This window comes from Fusarium coffeatum (genome assembly GCF_003316985.1).
Source record: "Fusarium coffeatum strain FIESC_28 chromosome Unknown BRIP53273_contig_137, whole genome shotgun sequence".
Taxonomy (NCBI): Eukaryota; Fungi; Ascomycota; class Sordariomycetes; order Hypocreales; family Nectriaceae; genus Fusarium; species Fusarium coffeatum.
In genome coordinates, this window is record NW_022157930.1 from 139,257 (window position 1) to 154,184 (window position 14,928).

Sequence of the window (14,928 nt, forward strand, 5' to 3'; positions counted from 1 at the left end):
TGCACTACCTTTTTATTTTTATTTTTTAAATTTACATATATATATATAAGTACCTACTTAGGTAGGCAAGGTAAGGTAGCCAATGAACTGTTGAAAGACAAAATATGCGCTACGGAAGCATCGCTTGTGGCTGCCACTGTGGCGCGACTCAGAAAAATGGCTGGTATTACTATATACAGACTAGTGTCCAATTGCCGCCACACACCGGTCGCAGCTTCCTTCCGCCCCACAGTCAAATCCGCCCAGAGAAAAAAAAATTTGGAAGCTTCCTTCCATATCATCACACCGGGCAAGACACCGAGGAAATTTACGACTCGCACCTTCCGTTTCTTCCCTCCTGTCGCTTGAAGCACCTGCCGCGCTTGGCCCGGAATATCACACAGATTCTCCAGAAAGGAAGTCACATTTAACCGTCAAGATGTCTAAGGAAGTCGCGGTCGTCAAGAAGACGACAACCGAGGAGGACTATGTTATCAAGCCCCAGGCTACCACTCCTTCCCTCGACACCAGCCAGTGGCCTCTTCTCCTCAAGAACTACGAAAAACGTGAGTCTCCCGATGATAAGTTGCGTCTGCAACTTCTTTTTTGATATTTTTTGTGGCCATTGAGCCTCAATTGCTCGCTTCAATTCAAGATTCAAGGACTAACCGGTAATCTTCAAAACTTGCAGTTCTCGTTCGCACTGGCCACTTCACTCCCATCCCCAATGGCTGCTCTCCTCTGAAGCGCGACCTTAAGCAGTACATCAGCTCTGGTGTCATCAACCTCGACAAGCCCTCCAACCCTTCCTCTCACGAGGTCGTCGCTTGGGTCAAGCGCATTCTTCGGTACGAAAAATTTCAACTCCACACTATCGCGTCAATGCGCGCGTTGGAATATTTGCTAACGGTATCTCAGATGCGAGAAGACAGGTCACAGCGGTACTCTTGATCCCAAGGTTACCGGTTGCTTGATTGTCTGCATTGACCGCGCCACTCGTCTTGTCAAGTCCCAGCAGGGTGCCGGAAAGGAGTATGTTGCTGTTATCCGTCTCCACGACAAGCTGCCCGGTGGCCAGGCTCAGTTCGCCCGCGCTCTTGAGACCCTCACCGGTGCGCTCTTCCAGCGTCCTCCTTTGATCTCTGCCGTTAAGCGTCAGCTCCGTATCCGAACCATCCACGAGAGCAAGCTCATCGAGTTCGATAACGACCGACACCTCGGTGTCTTCTGGGTCAGCTGTGAGGCTGGTACCTACATCCGAACACTCTGTGTTCACTTGGGTCTCCTTCTCGGTGTCGGTGGCCACATGCAGGAGCTTCGACGTGTTCGCAGTGGTGCTATGGACGAGTCTAAGGGCCTTGTCACTCTTCACGACGTTCTCGACGCTCAGTGGCAGATGGACAACACTCGCGACGAGTCTTACCTCCGCAAGGTCATCTCTCCTCTTGAGACCCTCCTGACCTCTTACAAGCGCCTGGTCGTCAAGGACAGCGCTGTCAACGCCGTCTGCTACGGTGCCAAGCTGATGCTTCCTGGTCTTCTTCGATACGGTAAGTCCTACTCAACAATTTCTCCTGTCGCAAATTGCTAATTTCTTTTCAGAGTCCGCCATTGAGCACCACGAGGAAGTCGTCCTCATGACCACCAAGGGTGAGGCTATTGCTCTGGGTATTGCTCAGATGTCCACCGTCGAGATGTCCACCTGCGACCACGGTGTTGTCGCTAAGGTCAAGCGTTGCATCATGGAGCGCGACCTTTACCCCCGCCGATGGGGTCTCGGTCCCGTTGCCCTTGAGAAGAAAAAACTCAAGGCTGACGGAAAGCTCGACAAGTACGGTCGCCCCAACGATGCCACTCCTGCCAAGTGGAGCTCCGAGTACAAGGACTTCAGCGCCGATGCATCTGCTGCCGCCGCTGCTGCTACCCCTGCCACTCCCGCCAAGGCCTCCGAGGCTGAGGACACCCCCATGGAGGAGGCCGCTTCCCCCGCTGCTGATGATAGCAAGGACAAGAAGCGCAAGAAGCACGAGGGCGAGACTGCTGAGGAGAAGGCTGAGAGGAAGCGACGCAAGGCCGAGAAGAAGGCGGCCAAGGCTGCTAAGAAGGCTTCTAAGGGCGAGGCTATGGATAGCGACAGTGATTAAGCGTTTCAAGGCCAAGAGTTTGGTTATAAGCTTGAATCATAAAGCGGACCTTGATACCCGAGATGTAGGGTCTGTTGGCAAGGAGCGGTCTGCATGCTGTACCATATTCGCTTTTGGTGCCGTTTCTTTTGCTGTTTGAAATTGTTTTCTAGGGATAATATGGCGTTTGGTTTGAAAATCCTGGAGTAGATGTCAGGCACTCAATGCAAAGGACGATAAAAACTACGACATGTCTCCGATGATTGATTCCCTAGATTCTGTGAACGAATATATGTATGTGATGGTAACATGTCTCGCTACTGCAGACTGCAGACTGCAATTGGTTCCTGTGACCGGCTTGTGTAATGCCCGATGATGTGTGTTTTAAAAGATTTGATACACGATGCATGATGTTGCGGTCACGTAATATTGGTGGCTCGCTAAGAACATGGAATCGTTGGGTGCGTAGTTGAGGATCCATCATCTTGAAACGACTAGAAAGTCTGGGCGACGCATGTGTTGTCATGAAAAAGCAAACGAGCTGAAGCTACTGCACATATGATGACACATTTTCTGGGTACAGGATTAAGAAGCTGAGTTAAGACGAGGTTCCACAAGAGGAATATTCTCAGAAGATTCTGATACGCAGAATCTGGCCTAGTTCATCTCCTACAGTATGGGTGTACATACATATGTACGTAGCGACAGTCCAACCACTGGCGTGTTAGTCGTGGATCACTAAAGAGAACTAGTCTTGGCCCGACGAAACATCGGATCTGGGCCGGAAAACATGGGACGAATCAGACTCAAGCAGCGCATCTCTGAGTAACAGCTGTCCCTGTTTCACCATTAAACAGAGTGGCTATCAGAGATGGCCATGGCTTCTCTGGTTCGTCCAGAATCATCAAAGCGTCAATTTACAGCTCAATCGACCAGCGCATAAGACGGCATGAATGATCGAGGAGGATCCTGGCTCGGGCGTCGTCTGGGCCCATCTGACATATTGAACCCTGAAATCTCGGTGCTCACGATAAAGGATTTCAGGGACGATCTTAAAATAAACCCTTTAAGAAAGATGGAACAGATCAGACCGCAAAGGTGGCCGTCTTTGTCATGCTTGAGATTGCATGAACACAATGAGGGTCGGGTGTTATGGAGGACGACCCATGACTTGGCCTAGGGCAGTGAAGAGCCACGAAGTATAAAGTCTAGACGAAAGGGCTGATTCATTGATAGCTGTTTAGTTACTCGCTTCTAATTCTCTAATACCCAGTACTATTCTTAATACTTATTCGACTGGGCTTGTTTTACAAAAGAACCTTCAAACAAACAAAAGTCTACTGCCCCAACCCCCTATCAACACGTTGTTGCTGCATGACCTCAACAACCTTATTATAATCTTCATAACAAGGTTCTAACTCGGCAGTGAACACTTTGCAGCCTCTTCTATGGACCCTTGACTCAATAATCAACGTCAGAGCCTGTTGATCCCTCTTCCTTCCAACTACACTTGGACCCATTGATCGACCACCCATGACATCGAGATTAACAGGGACCGAGATTGAGGCTCAACTGGACAGTTTATATAAGACATTCCCGACGTCTTGCAACAAACTGAAATCAGACAGCATGCCTATCATGTCTTCCTTTTCGAGCTCTTGGGGGCACCTTATTGTCCTTTTCCTCTCTCTTTCTCTTCTAAACATTGCCTCTGCCCTACCCACAAAATCTTCTTCTGCTTCAATACGACCATTTCTACTCCCACCACCCAAGCAGATGATAGGTAAAAGATCTTCATCTCAACCTTCGATTCGCCCATACTTGCTTCCACCTCCCAAACAACTCATCAGCAAGAGATCAGAAGCTGAAACCTTCCTGCCTCGACTGGACGTCAACTTCCCCGATCCTTGTCTTCTTCATGATGACGACGGCCGCTGGGTATCTTTCGCGACAAGCGGAAACGGACATCACATCCAAATGGCCGTGTCTAATGATCCTTTTGGTCAATGGACACACCTTGACCAAGACGCCCTCCCCGGCGACGGATGGACAAGCGGAAAGAATTTCTGGGCTCCTGATGTGCGCAAGCTAGGCGATAACTCGTACGTCATGTACTTCTCAGGACAAAATCCCGAGGGCGGTCACTGTATCGGAGTTGCGCGTTCAAAAAACAGCACAGGTCCATATGAGATGGATCCCAAGCCCTTCGCATGCCCCAAGGACGAAGGAGGAGCAATTGATCCTGCGGGTTTCTACGACAAGTCGACAAACAAGCGCTATGTCGTCTATAAAGTCGATGGCAATGCTCTCAAAGGCGGCGCCGGCACTCCGATCCGACTGCAGGAAGTTTCCACCGAAGATGGATCGACGCCGATCGGCGCGCCTGTGGATATCATGGACCGGGTCCCCGAAGAGGACGGGCCCCTGGTTGAGGCTCCCAACCTAGTGCACACACCAGACGGCAAATATCTGCTCTTCTTCAGCAGTCACATGTACACGGACGATGCATACGATGTCAAGTATGCCGTGGCCGATCAGGTCCAGGGACCGTATCATCGGGGAGATGCCCCGTTCCTCAAGACGCCGGCTCTCGGGCTCAAGGGGCCTGGTGGAGGCACAAGTGCTGAGGACGAAGGCTTCTTGGTGTTCCACGCGTGGTGCGGGAAGGGCAAAAGGTGTATGTACACCATTGGATACGATGTTGCCAGTGTGGAGGACTTTGCCTAGCTTGGCAGTTGAGCAGTCCAAAGTGTGACAAGGACATTTGGGTTAGACAGGATGGCGTTTAACAACCACGTGGGCGTGGTTTCTGTGTAATGGGAATTTCTCCCTTCAGAATTAGAACCTTTGATGACCTTATGAAAAGTTTGTTCAAATCGTCTGTTGGTTCATTGGACCTCTTCGGATACCGGCTTGAGTGAGTGTTGATTGATGCAAAGTCATGGTGATAATGATGTTGGTGATGTGGAAGGAGGCTCGAACTAGCTAGTCTAGGACGAACCTTCCCAGCATAAGCGCTGGGGCCTGTGCAACCCCTGAATCGAACGGCAGTCGTAACCGCCCAGCACTTTCCGTTGTTTCCTTCCGTGTCTCCAATTCGCTGGTCCAATCAGCCATCATCCCACCTTCTCAGGTACAAACCAATGAGACTCAAGGAAACCTCCCACTAACAAACTATTGAAATGTCCTCTTCAGCACCATCACTACCTATCACTTATACCTGAGCATAGGTATAGATCTAAGCGCCCGTATGTTCTCAAAGCTCGTGGGTTCCCAACATCAATTCCTATTCGCTACCGAATCGCTTCAATCCCAAATAGGGCATAATTGGTTGCTATCACTAATCGACTACGGTGAAGCGCACAAACGTTGATTGCGGCACAGACAACATGGCGGCACTTCTCCTCAGAGAATTGGACGATTGGAAGTTGTATCGCGGCAATCGGATCTCTTTTCTCTGTCTAGATCCTGTCTTGGCTCTCTGCGGCGGAATCCTATAGGCGGGGCAAAGTGATGTCTAGTTGCATGGCGTTGCATCTGCAGTTCTTGATCGAGTGATGAAGAGATTGAACAGCATGCTATTGAGTATGGAGTACTACGTCTTGATCTTGCACTAGCGTAGTACTTCATATTCGAAAAGCCTGCTCTTCCCCGTCTTTATTGAGTTGTTGTTCTTGTTGGTTCTCAGTTTCCGTTTCATATTCCCCTTGCTGTTCCCTATATTTCTATTCAGTCATTTGTTTGCAGTGCAAACGTTACTCTGTTCATCCACTGTTCATTCGTTGTATAGCCTTGTGACTGCTGCTTTACGTGGTAGCTACCACTGCCTCATTGTGGCATTAACTTGAGGGACACACCTCTCCTCTAATCACACTTTGTTTTAAATTCTTCATTGCCATTCCTTCATACTCCAATACGAGGCGTTTCACAGCTGGTCTGGCCTCCAACCCATCTTGATAGCTTCGAAACACAGAGCCGTGTACCGAAACCGCAAACTTCTTTCGAGATCTTGGCCCATTACGCCGGCCATCGCCGATTATGCCTTTTATTCCCGTTTTTCTTACCGTCCTTTTCTGGATATCGGCCAAGGCTCTGCAGGTTACTCCCAACTCGCCATGCGCTCAGTTTTGTCACGGCAGTTCTAAGTCCAAGTCGGTTAAAACGCTCGGTGACGAGATTGTCTGCAACGATGACGACTTCAAGAAAAAGGCCGAAGGCCAAAAGTTCCAAAGATGTTTAGCTTGTCTTCAGGACAGCACCTTCACACAAGGGAATGAGAACGACCAAGATTGGTTTTTATGTAGGCAGCCCCTTCATCGTCTTCGTGTCATCCTCTAATCTTGCCTGCGATCAGACAACATGCGTTACTCTTTCGACTATTGTATCTTTGGTTATCCCAACGCAACTGGGATCTCGTCAGGCCCATGTATTACATCAGAAGCGTGCGGCCCTATCACAAATGCTTTGGAAGAGGGTATTACCGAACCTGACGACAGAGATCAGTTTGGTTATTGCGATACTGATGGCAAAGCGATGTTCGGCGATGCAGTCGCCAAGTGTCAAGCTTGCGTCAAGGCAGATAGTAGCCAGACGATCATATCTAATTGTGAGTTAGCTTCTCAATCAATTGCGGAATATCTCTAATGTCTATATCAGTTCTTGTTGCCCTTGAAGCTGGATGCCAACAGCGTCCTAAACCAGGAACCACGCTTGGACTCAACGACACCGTTTTCAGTGATAGATCCATCTCGGCTGTTGATGCCTCCACCTCTCTTACCACTGGAGATGATCATGAGCTCCCCAACACAATTATCGCTGCCATTACAATTGGAGCCCTAGCTTTCCTTCTCATCTCTGCAGGTTGCATCTTTATGCAATGTCGTAAGCGTAAGAAGCTCTCTGCTCGCAATCGACGCTCCTCTCTTTCTTTCCGTTGCCAGACACACCTCACGCCAACAACACCTGGTTTCCGTGACCTGCCTCCATACATGGACGAGGAGCGAAACGTGTCTAAGCCGTCGTTTTTCAATACAGCCTCGCGGTCAAAGAACTCGGTCAGAACTTCAAAAGAAAGCCACAAGCTCGGCATCGTCACTACCATTATCACAATCCCCCACCCTGCGCCTACGAAAGCTCCTTTCCATACACCCTCACGGGAGGGTTCGTCCCCGACAGAAAGTGTATCGAGCTGCTGTACTGCTCCTCTTTTGTCCAATTCAACAGTACAGCAATGCAGCACTCCATGTGTTGCTTCACCACTTTTCAGTCCCGGCCTTTCCATTACAACACCCCGCTCAGGCACCTTTCCAAGAGAGGTTCATGATAGCAATAATCCTTGGGTACAACAGCCAAGTAGTGCTACCGGAAGAGGGTTTCTGAAGAAAAAGCAGTCAAGAGACTCACAAGCCCCTACCGAGACACGCAATATTCGAATTGTGTTTGATCCACCACCTAAAAAGCCCAGAAAATCTTGATAAGGACTCGGCTGTTTTGTTTTTGTCTCCTTCATATTTTTCTGAGCGATGGTGTTAAGGTTGGAAAGGAGTGTTGTATTCAAGCCTGTTGAAGGAAAGCTTGCACCGGTATTTGGATATTTGGTGTTATAAGTCATATTTGTATAGTATGGTCAGACCATCAAACCTACATATACCCCAATGAGCTGAACGAACCGACGTCTGTCCAATCTCACAGTCCCGTAATGTTTACCTGCCTTTTTACCAATGTTCGAAGAGACATGATGCCGGCAAGCCAATCTATGGTGAGGACCTCTCTCGCATTTAGCAATTCTTCGCAGTCACTGTTGGGCTTTGCCAGCACTTCTAGGTCCAAAAAATGGTGTGGCTTCAACCGAACCGAAACATACGACTCGATGAAGGGAATAGGGATCTAAATGGAAACTTCTATCTCGTGAGTTGGCAGACTTGGCTCACATCAGGCGGATGTCCAGAGCACCTTTGGCAGCCGGCAGCCGGCAGCCGACAGCGGAGGAGGGCGCGGTCTGAGTGCCAGGACACAGAGAGTGCTGTGCGAGCTATTGCGGTGGCCGTGCATCTACTCTCAAGATAAATGTGCAGTAAAAGAGCAGCAGGTGCAGTGTTTGCAGTAGCCTTGGGACGAATACAGCGCCAGAAGAACACGTTTCATGAGATACAGTAGTAGCTAAGGACAGCAGCGCTACACTGCTGGTAGATAATTACTGGAAAGGCAAATGTATTTCGCAAGTGTGGAGCGGGGAGAAGAGTCAAAAGGGTTTAATGGGTCCTGTGAAAACTTCTATAGCCATGAGTGTTGGCACCACGTGTGTAAACTCGAGAAAGGCATGTACTAGAACAGAGAATACCACCAACTTAAGTGTTAGCAGTACTTAGTAAACAATGCCAAGAGAGAAGTAATCCTGAAGTATTGGATATTGTAAGGCCTTTGAAAAGGCTACTGTTGCTTAACAATGAGCGAGGGGCTTTGAAAACGATGCAGCAATAACAAGAGTGATATACAGGCTCAACAAGTCTAGAAGCCGCTTGAATCAATGATTATATGGTTCTGAGTGCACATAGCGACTGGTTTGCTAGCTGGAACGATACGTACTCGGATTGGCAGTCTGGTATATTGACGAGTGCATTCCTGGACGATGTAAGAGATCATGGTTGATCATAGAGTGGAGTTTATGGGCAGTGCTACCCTTGCAATCATCGACAGATCTTCAAAGTGAGCCGACGCCTGACAATGATAGTCATGGCATGTTTTCTGTCTTGGGATAACTCGGCCAAGCTGTCGGTAACGCATAAGATACTGACAGGCCCTGCATTCGGTCCCGGTTACCGAGGCCCGCAAATTGCTCGCGTGGTCTTTCTCTGATATCTCTTTTGAGAAGGGCTATGTTTGGTGATAGTGAAGGATTCAGGTTTGCCATCATGCAATTGCTCGGTTGGAGAAGGAATGTTCATCCGAGGATATGCGTCTCGCAGTTTCCAATTCGAGTTAATTAAGACCTTGATAACCACAAGGACGGTGCTATGTCTCTTAGATTACAAAAGGGAAGAGGCCAAGAGTGACGACTTGGCAGGCGGGAAGTGTGTCTGTTGGTCTTACCTGCCCAATAGAATGTGTAATGAGAATCATTGCTCGATTAAAAGAAGCTTAAATTAAGCTGCGTCGAAGGAGGATTCTAGCGCGGGGACGCTAGGCTGAATAGGGAAGGTGGCTGTTTTGCGGGGAGAGCGGGTGGTCGGTGGTCTCGTGTAGAATGGAAAAACCATGTTTGTTTATGACCTTGAAGGATGAGAAAGAGCTTCATCGAGGAGGAAGAGGTCGTGCTTAGATGGGATATCATGTCGGTAGAAAAGAATGAGTTTCAGTCAGCTACGAATCTGGTTCTACACTTGAATTGTGATGTATCCAGCGTCTACTGATAAAGGATCCAATATCAACATGTCTTATCTGTATACCTATTTTCGTATTGGTCCTAGCTGTCTTATCACTTTACCATTCCATTCATCCCAGGTAATCACGGTGCAATGCCCAAACAATACGCTTCCATGCCATGTATCGCCCCAACTTATCTTTGCCGTCTTTATCATGCCCAGACTTACAAAAGTTCTTCGTCGACCGGTCGCCAAGATTTAAACCAGCGAGCCAGCAGTACGGAGTAATGAACCAGCACCTCTGTTAGTCCTCACCCATGCACACAGCACCATCTTGGCGCGCTTGTTATCACGGGATCCAAAACGAGCTGGCTAATCAGGGACGGGCTTTGACTCCTTCAGATGCAACGCATCTTGGCACTGCTGCCTTTTGATGTAGCATCGTCGGGGGTCATGTCCTAACTAGGATTTCTGAGATAAGGACAGTCCGCTTTGCCAAGCTGAAGGCATCGATACCTCGACTGCTTCTCTGAGGCGAGGAACCCTGGGGTGAGTGTGCGGTACTGGTACAGCTTGCAAAGAGACTATCGCGATGCCAAAAATTCACAAGACTTCAGCTGCAAGACCTATACACTTGGCAGGTCCAAAACACTGCACTGTCCCTCTCGCCCAGGCGCGAATGTCAAAATCTCCGAGCATTAGCAAGCCACAACATGCTAAAAGAAACTACTAAGAACTTTTTTCCCGTTGCCAAGTAAAGGTGAGACTAGTATCCGTATATTTGCAAAAGTCCACCTTGTCTCCATGCTTGCAATAGTAAAGCTGCACTAGCCGACCCAACTCCCATTCGCCTCCCCAGTCGTTTGTACCACAGACCCAACGTCTTCACTATCAAAGCTGCATGAAGAGCTCTTGGCAGTGTGAGGGAGGAATCCACCCTTGTCTTGAGGCTCCTGGTATCAGACCTTTTTCAGTAGGTAGCTAACAGGACCTTCTGTTTTCATTCCCATCCTTGCGCCAGAGATACGTCCTCCTGACCCTAGAGGATGCACTATTTGCATGCTCTAGTACCATGTCCTCGTTAGATCTGGCGTCTTGGCCCTAGACCTCGCCTTCGCGTCGATCGTTGGATGTTACCTGGTCGAAAGTTTGTGCTGCGTGAGGTCCAAAGTGGTAGCTTCGCCCGACGACTGAAAAATGTATAAAGGGCCTTACCCCCATGGCAGTTATATCCTGTCTGTTGACTGTCTACTTAGTGTCAGCTTCTACCATTCCTTTGCGGTCCAGTACAGATCAGCAAATCCTACACAATGGCGCCTACAGGAGACGCTATGGGCGAGACCGTCGCTGCGGCCGGTCTCCATGCTGAGATGATCGACGAGAAGCGAGCCTCTATGGCTGCTGAGAGGAGATCCTCTGTAGTCACCAACCCCAATGCGCCTGCTACCGTCTCTGGTGGTGTTACCCCCGATGGACAGTTTCCCACCCCTGAGGAGATGGCAAGCTTGAGGCGAATTTCCAACAAGATTCCCTTGAAGCTCTTCAGTATTGCTTTCATTGAGCTTTGCGAACGGTCAGTTTAATTCTCCATACTCCTGATTGTGTGTAAATACTGATTGTCTCAGATTCTCCTACTATGGATGTACCGTCGTGTTCACCAACTTCATCCAGCAGCCTCTCCCTCCTGGCTCTGTTACTGGTGCCGACGATGAGCAGCCTGGTGCCCTCGGAATGGGTCAGCGAGCCTCGACCGGTATCACCACATTCAACCAGTTCTGGCAGTACCTGATGCCCCTGTTCGGAGCCTACGTCGCCGATCAGTACTGGGGCCGTTACAGGACCATCAGCTACGCTCTGGTTATCGACATCATCGGTCATATTATTCTCATTGTCTCTGCCGTTCCCGGTGTTATCCAAAGCGACGGTGCCCTCGGTGCCATGATCATTGCTATCATCGTTATTGGTTTCGGTACTGGTGGTTTCAAACCCAACGTCAACCCTCTTATCGTCGAACAACTTGGTGAACAGTACATGCACGTCAAGACTCTCAAGTCTGGCGAGCGTGTCATCATCGACCCTGCTGTTACCATCGAGCGTGTTTACATGTGGTTCTACTGGGCTATCAACGTTGGAGCTTTAGTTGGTCAGGTTACCATGGTCTTCGCTGAGAAGTACGTTGGTTTCTGGCTCTCTTACACCCTCCCAACCTTTATGCTTTGCCTGTGCCCTATCATTATGTGGTTGAACCGCAAGAACTACGAGCAGCGAGCTCCTGGTGGTTCCGTCTTGGGACCTGCCATGAAGACCTTCTTCCTTGCTCAGAAGGGCCGCTGGAGTATCAACCCTTTCCAGACCTGGAAGAACATGCACACTGGTGATTTCTGGGAGTCAGTCAAGCCCTCTAAGTTCACCAGCGAGACACGCCCTAAGTGGATGACTTTCGACGATGCCTGGGTCGACGAACTTCGACGTGGATTCAACGCCTGTGCTGTATTCTGCTGGTACCCTATCTTCTGGCTTTGCTACAATCAGAGTAAGTCCCCCTTCTTTATTCTTAAAAGGGTCTCCATAGAAGCTAACACTTGTGACAGTCAACAACAACCTGATCTCTCAGGCCGCCCTCATGGAGCGTCACGGTGTCCCTAACGATATTCTGTCCAACCTGAACCCTTTTGCTCTCTTGATCTTTATTCCTCTCAACGATCGTCTGATCTACCCTGCTCTCCGAAAGGCTGGTATTCGCTTCACTCCCATCAAGAAGATTACTGCCGGTTTCTTCACTGGCGCAGCCGCAATGATCTGGGCTGCTATCGTCCAGCACTACATCTACCAGAAGTCTGAGTGTGGCATGTATGCATCCGGCGAAGATTGCACTACTGCTCCTATCAATGTTTGGGCTCAGACCGGTGCCTACGTTCTTATCGCTCTGTCCGAAGTGTTCGCCTCCATCACTTCTCTCGAGTATGCCTTCTCCAAGGCGCCCAAGAACATGCGTTCCATGGTCCAGGCCGTTGCTCTCTTCATGACTGCTTTCTCAGCTGCTCTCGGACAGGCCCTCGTTGGTCTTGCTGCTGATCCTCTTCTTGTCTGGAACTACGGTGTTGTCGCCATCCTCGCTGTCATTGCTGGTACTTGCTTCTGGTTCCAGTTCAAGGATTTGGATATCCACGAAGATGAGCTTAACGCTCTTCCTGAGGGTCAAGCTGGTAACAAGGCTGACGTTGAGGCTCCCTTGGAGGAGAAGAAGCGAGTTGATGAATAAGGAGGAGATGGTTGCTCGAAAGAATGAGCTATATTATCTGCATTGTTTGTTAGTCTCGGATACCCCTGACATAGTTGTCAACGTTGTTTAGTTTTACTTGAAGAAGAAGTCCATAGGACTATTATAATCGTCTTGATGCATTGTGTATGTGTTCATACACGATATGTGCGGGCCTTTGCTCGTGATGTGTGACGTGGTATTTATTCGCAGCATTTCGATATCCATAAGGTGAGAAGCCCAAGATAACTTCAAAAAGTAAAGGTCTAGATTGTTAATGATACTACTAGACGGCCCTTGAATAACCCCTACGTCTTTGTATTTGATTATTCCTCGTTCATATATATCATTGCAACCGTTGAAGGTTATGTTTGTCATTCTCTTAGACGCCTACCCTATCTTACAGTAAACCCTGTCAGTGATATAATCGCATTAGAAGATGGAACCATCACGACTATCTCAGGGTCTATCTTGTCTAATCCAGAATCATTAAAGCGAATTAACCGTAAGCCCCAATATGAGAGGTCATCATATCGCTTCTTGCAAATAATGTCGGCTACTACCAGAGAAAATACGCAGGTCGTCTTCTCTTTTACAAGGATACATTGGCTTGTGCTAGCGTTGTCAAGAATATCGCTTCCTACCAACCCGAGATTTACTCATGCGCCGAACTGGCAAGATCTACAAACCTGATTCGAGGTCGTCTAGGAAGAATAGATCAGCATATGGTTCAATATAGCCGATCCGCAAAGTTACGCGTGGTGGTTGAGCCTCTACGGCTACAGATACCTACCGAGTAACTGGACTATGCGAATAGCGACGGCATTAATCAGGTCGGCAGTCAACCCCTGTAACCACTAAAATAGTATCTCGGTTTCTATTCTTGTCTGGGCAACTATCCCAGAATTCTTCATCAACCAGCCTCATTAATTCAATAAAAGAGAGAAACAAAACAGCCTCACTTCCTTCTAGAAAGAATCGGAAAGAAGTCTTCACGGTAACTTTCCGTAAAAGTAACTTTGGCTAGTCATGGCGATCCACCTGTAATGGAGGCAATTGCATCATGCTGGGTCCTTCCCCATATATCTCCCCGAGGTTAGCGATCATGGAATTCAGAAAGAGCTGATTTCTTGTCCTTCATAAGAACCAGAACCAGAATCAGAACCCTTGAATGAATTTCTCTTCTCGACCGCTCGTCCATCGTCAAAATCTTCATTTCCCCTCCACTAATATCGAGAAAACACTACCGCACCATACCTTCATCATGGCTGAGAACGTACCCGACAACTACATCCCCAAGTACGCCCAACAGGACGAATGGGAAGACAAGGAACTTCAAAAGTTCGCAATTGAATTCTACCGCATCTCAGATATTGCAGAAGAGAATGAACGATGGGTTCAAAGCTTTACCGAAGACGCAAAGATCCAAATTGGAGCTGATAAGGCTCGAGGCACAAAAGGTTAGTCGCATGCATCATGAATCTGTTGAGAACCTTAAGCTGACAATCTGTTTGTCCAGAAATCACCGATTTCAGAACTCGCATGTGGAAGCACATCAACAATCGAAAGCACACAGTACTCAAGGTCTTCCCTGGACGATTCCCTGACTCGGAAGACAGCGAGGTGATGCTTCTAGGCGAGGTCAGCGTGACTACCAACGATGGGCGACTCAAAGAAGCTGCCTGGTCAGCGCACGCTGTTGTCAAGAAGGTTGACGGAGCCTGGAAGTTCAAGGAGTACCGTGTTTGGCTACAGACTGACGGGCATCTTCTGTAAAAGAAAGATGCGACCGGCCAAAACGAACAAAAGTGAATTTGTGCATAGCCTTTATTAGTTACGTTGATGAATAGCAAAAGCAAATCAATTGGAGACAATTCTATCCAACCCGATACGTCATTGCAGGCCCGTGGGAGAGGATGGAATTTTGCGGGGGGACGAATGCCGAAGGATGCCGTTATCGTTATCGAATGGATTGAGCACGCCGATAAATGGAGAGTTATCGCAGGGGGATGAGTCGGGTCTAACTAATATCAACACACCCCCAGTGGATGCGGTCAACTCACTCATCTCGCTGTGCGCATTAACCCAGGCCACGGGCTGTTGCTCTGCCTGAAATTGGCTACCTATCTTGGCTAAAGGAAGTAATCAAGGTTCACCGTCCCTTACTTTCCCACGATCTCCAGTGCTAAATCTGGATAATCAACGT

General features: G+C 48.7%; 5 protein-coding genes across 5 annotated transcripts; all 5 read left to right on the forward strand.

Annotated features, from left to right (window-relative positions):
- Window positions 1-418: 418 nt before the first annotated feature.
- On the forward strand, window positions 419-2,123 carry FIESC28_06407 (uncharacterized protein; the record flags this gene model as incomplete). The annotated part of the gene is made up of 4 exons (XM_031160551.1): window positions 419-545; window positions 671-827; window positions 898-1,529; window positions 1,582-2,123. 4 exons carry the CDS (start codon window positions 419-421, stop codon window positions 2,121-2,123), a joined length of 1,458 nt encoding a protein of 485 aa, XP_031015412.1.
- Window positions 2,124-3,740: 1,617 nt separating this feature from the next.
- FIESC28_06408 (uncharacterized protein) lies at window positions 3,741-4,829 on the forward strand (the record flags this gene model as incomplete). Its single annotated transcript, XM_031160552.1, has 1 exon — window positions 3,741-4,829. One exon carries the CDS (start codon window positions 3,741-3,743, stop codon window positions 4,827-4,829), a length of 1,089 nt encoding a protein of 362 aa, XP_031015413.1.
- A 1,311-nt stretch (window positions 4,830-6,140) lies between these two features.
- FIESC28_06409 (uncharacterized protein) lies at window positions 6,141-7,576 on the forward strand (the record flags this gene model as incomplete). The annotated part of the gene is made up of 3 exons (XM_031160553.1): window positions 6,141-6,402; window positions 6,457-6,708; window positions 6,759-7,576. 3 exons carry the CDS (start codon window positions 6,141-6,143, stop codon window positions 7,574-7,576), a joined length of 1,332 nt encoding a protein of 443 aa, XP_031015414.1.
- Window positions 7,577-10,773: 3,197 nt separating this feature from the next.
- On the forward strand, window positions 10,774-12,725 carry FIESC28_06410 (uncharacterized protein; the record flags this gene model as incomplete). Its single annotated transcript, XM_031160554.1, has 3 exons — window positions 10,774-11,036; window positions 11,089-11,996; window positions 12,055-12,725. The coding sequence occupies 3 exons, from the start codon at window positions 10,774-10,776 to the stop codon at window positions 12,723-12,725; spliced, it is 1,842 nt and encodes a 613-aa protein (XP_031015415.1).
- Window positions 12,726-13,986: 1,261 nt separating this feature from the next.
- On the forward strand, window positions 13,987-14,498 carry FIESC28_06411 (uncharacterized protein; the record flags this gene model as incomplete). The annotated part of the gene is made up of 2 exons (XM_031160555.1): window positions 13,987-14,182; window positions 14,242-14,498. The coding sequence occupies 2 exons, from the start codon at window positions 13,987-13,989 to the stop codon at window positions 14,496-14,498; spliced, it is 453 nt and encodes a 150-aa protein (XP_031015416.1).
- Between the last annotated feature and the right edge of the window lie 430 nt (window positions 14,499-14,928).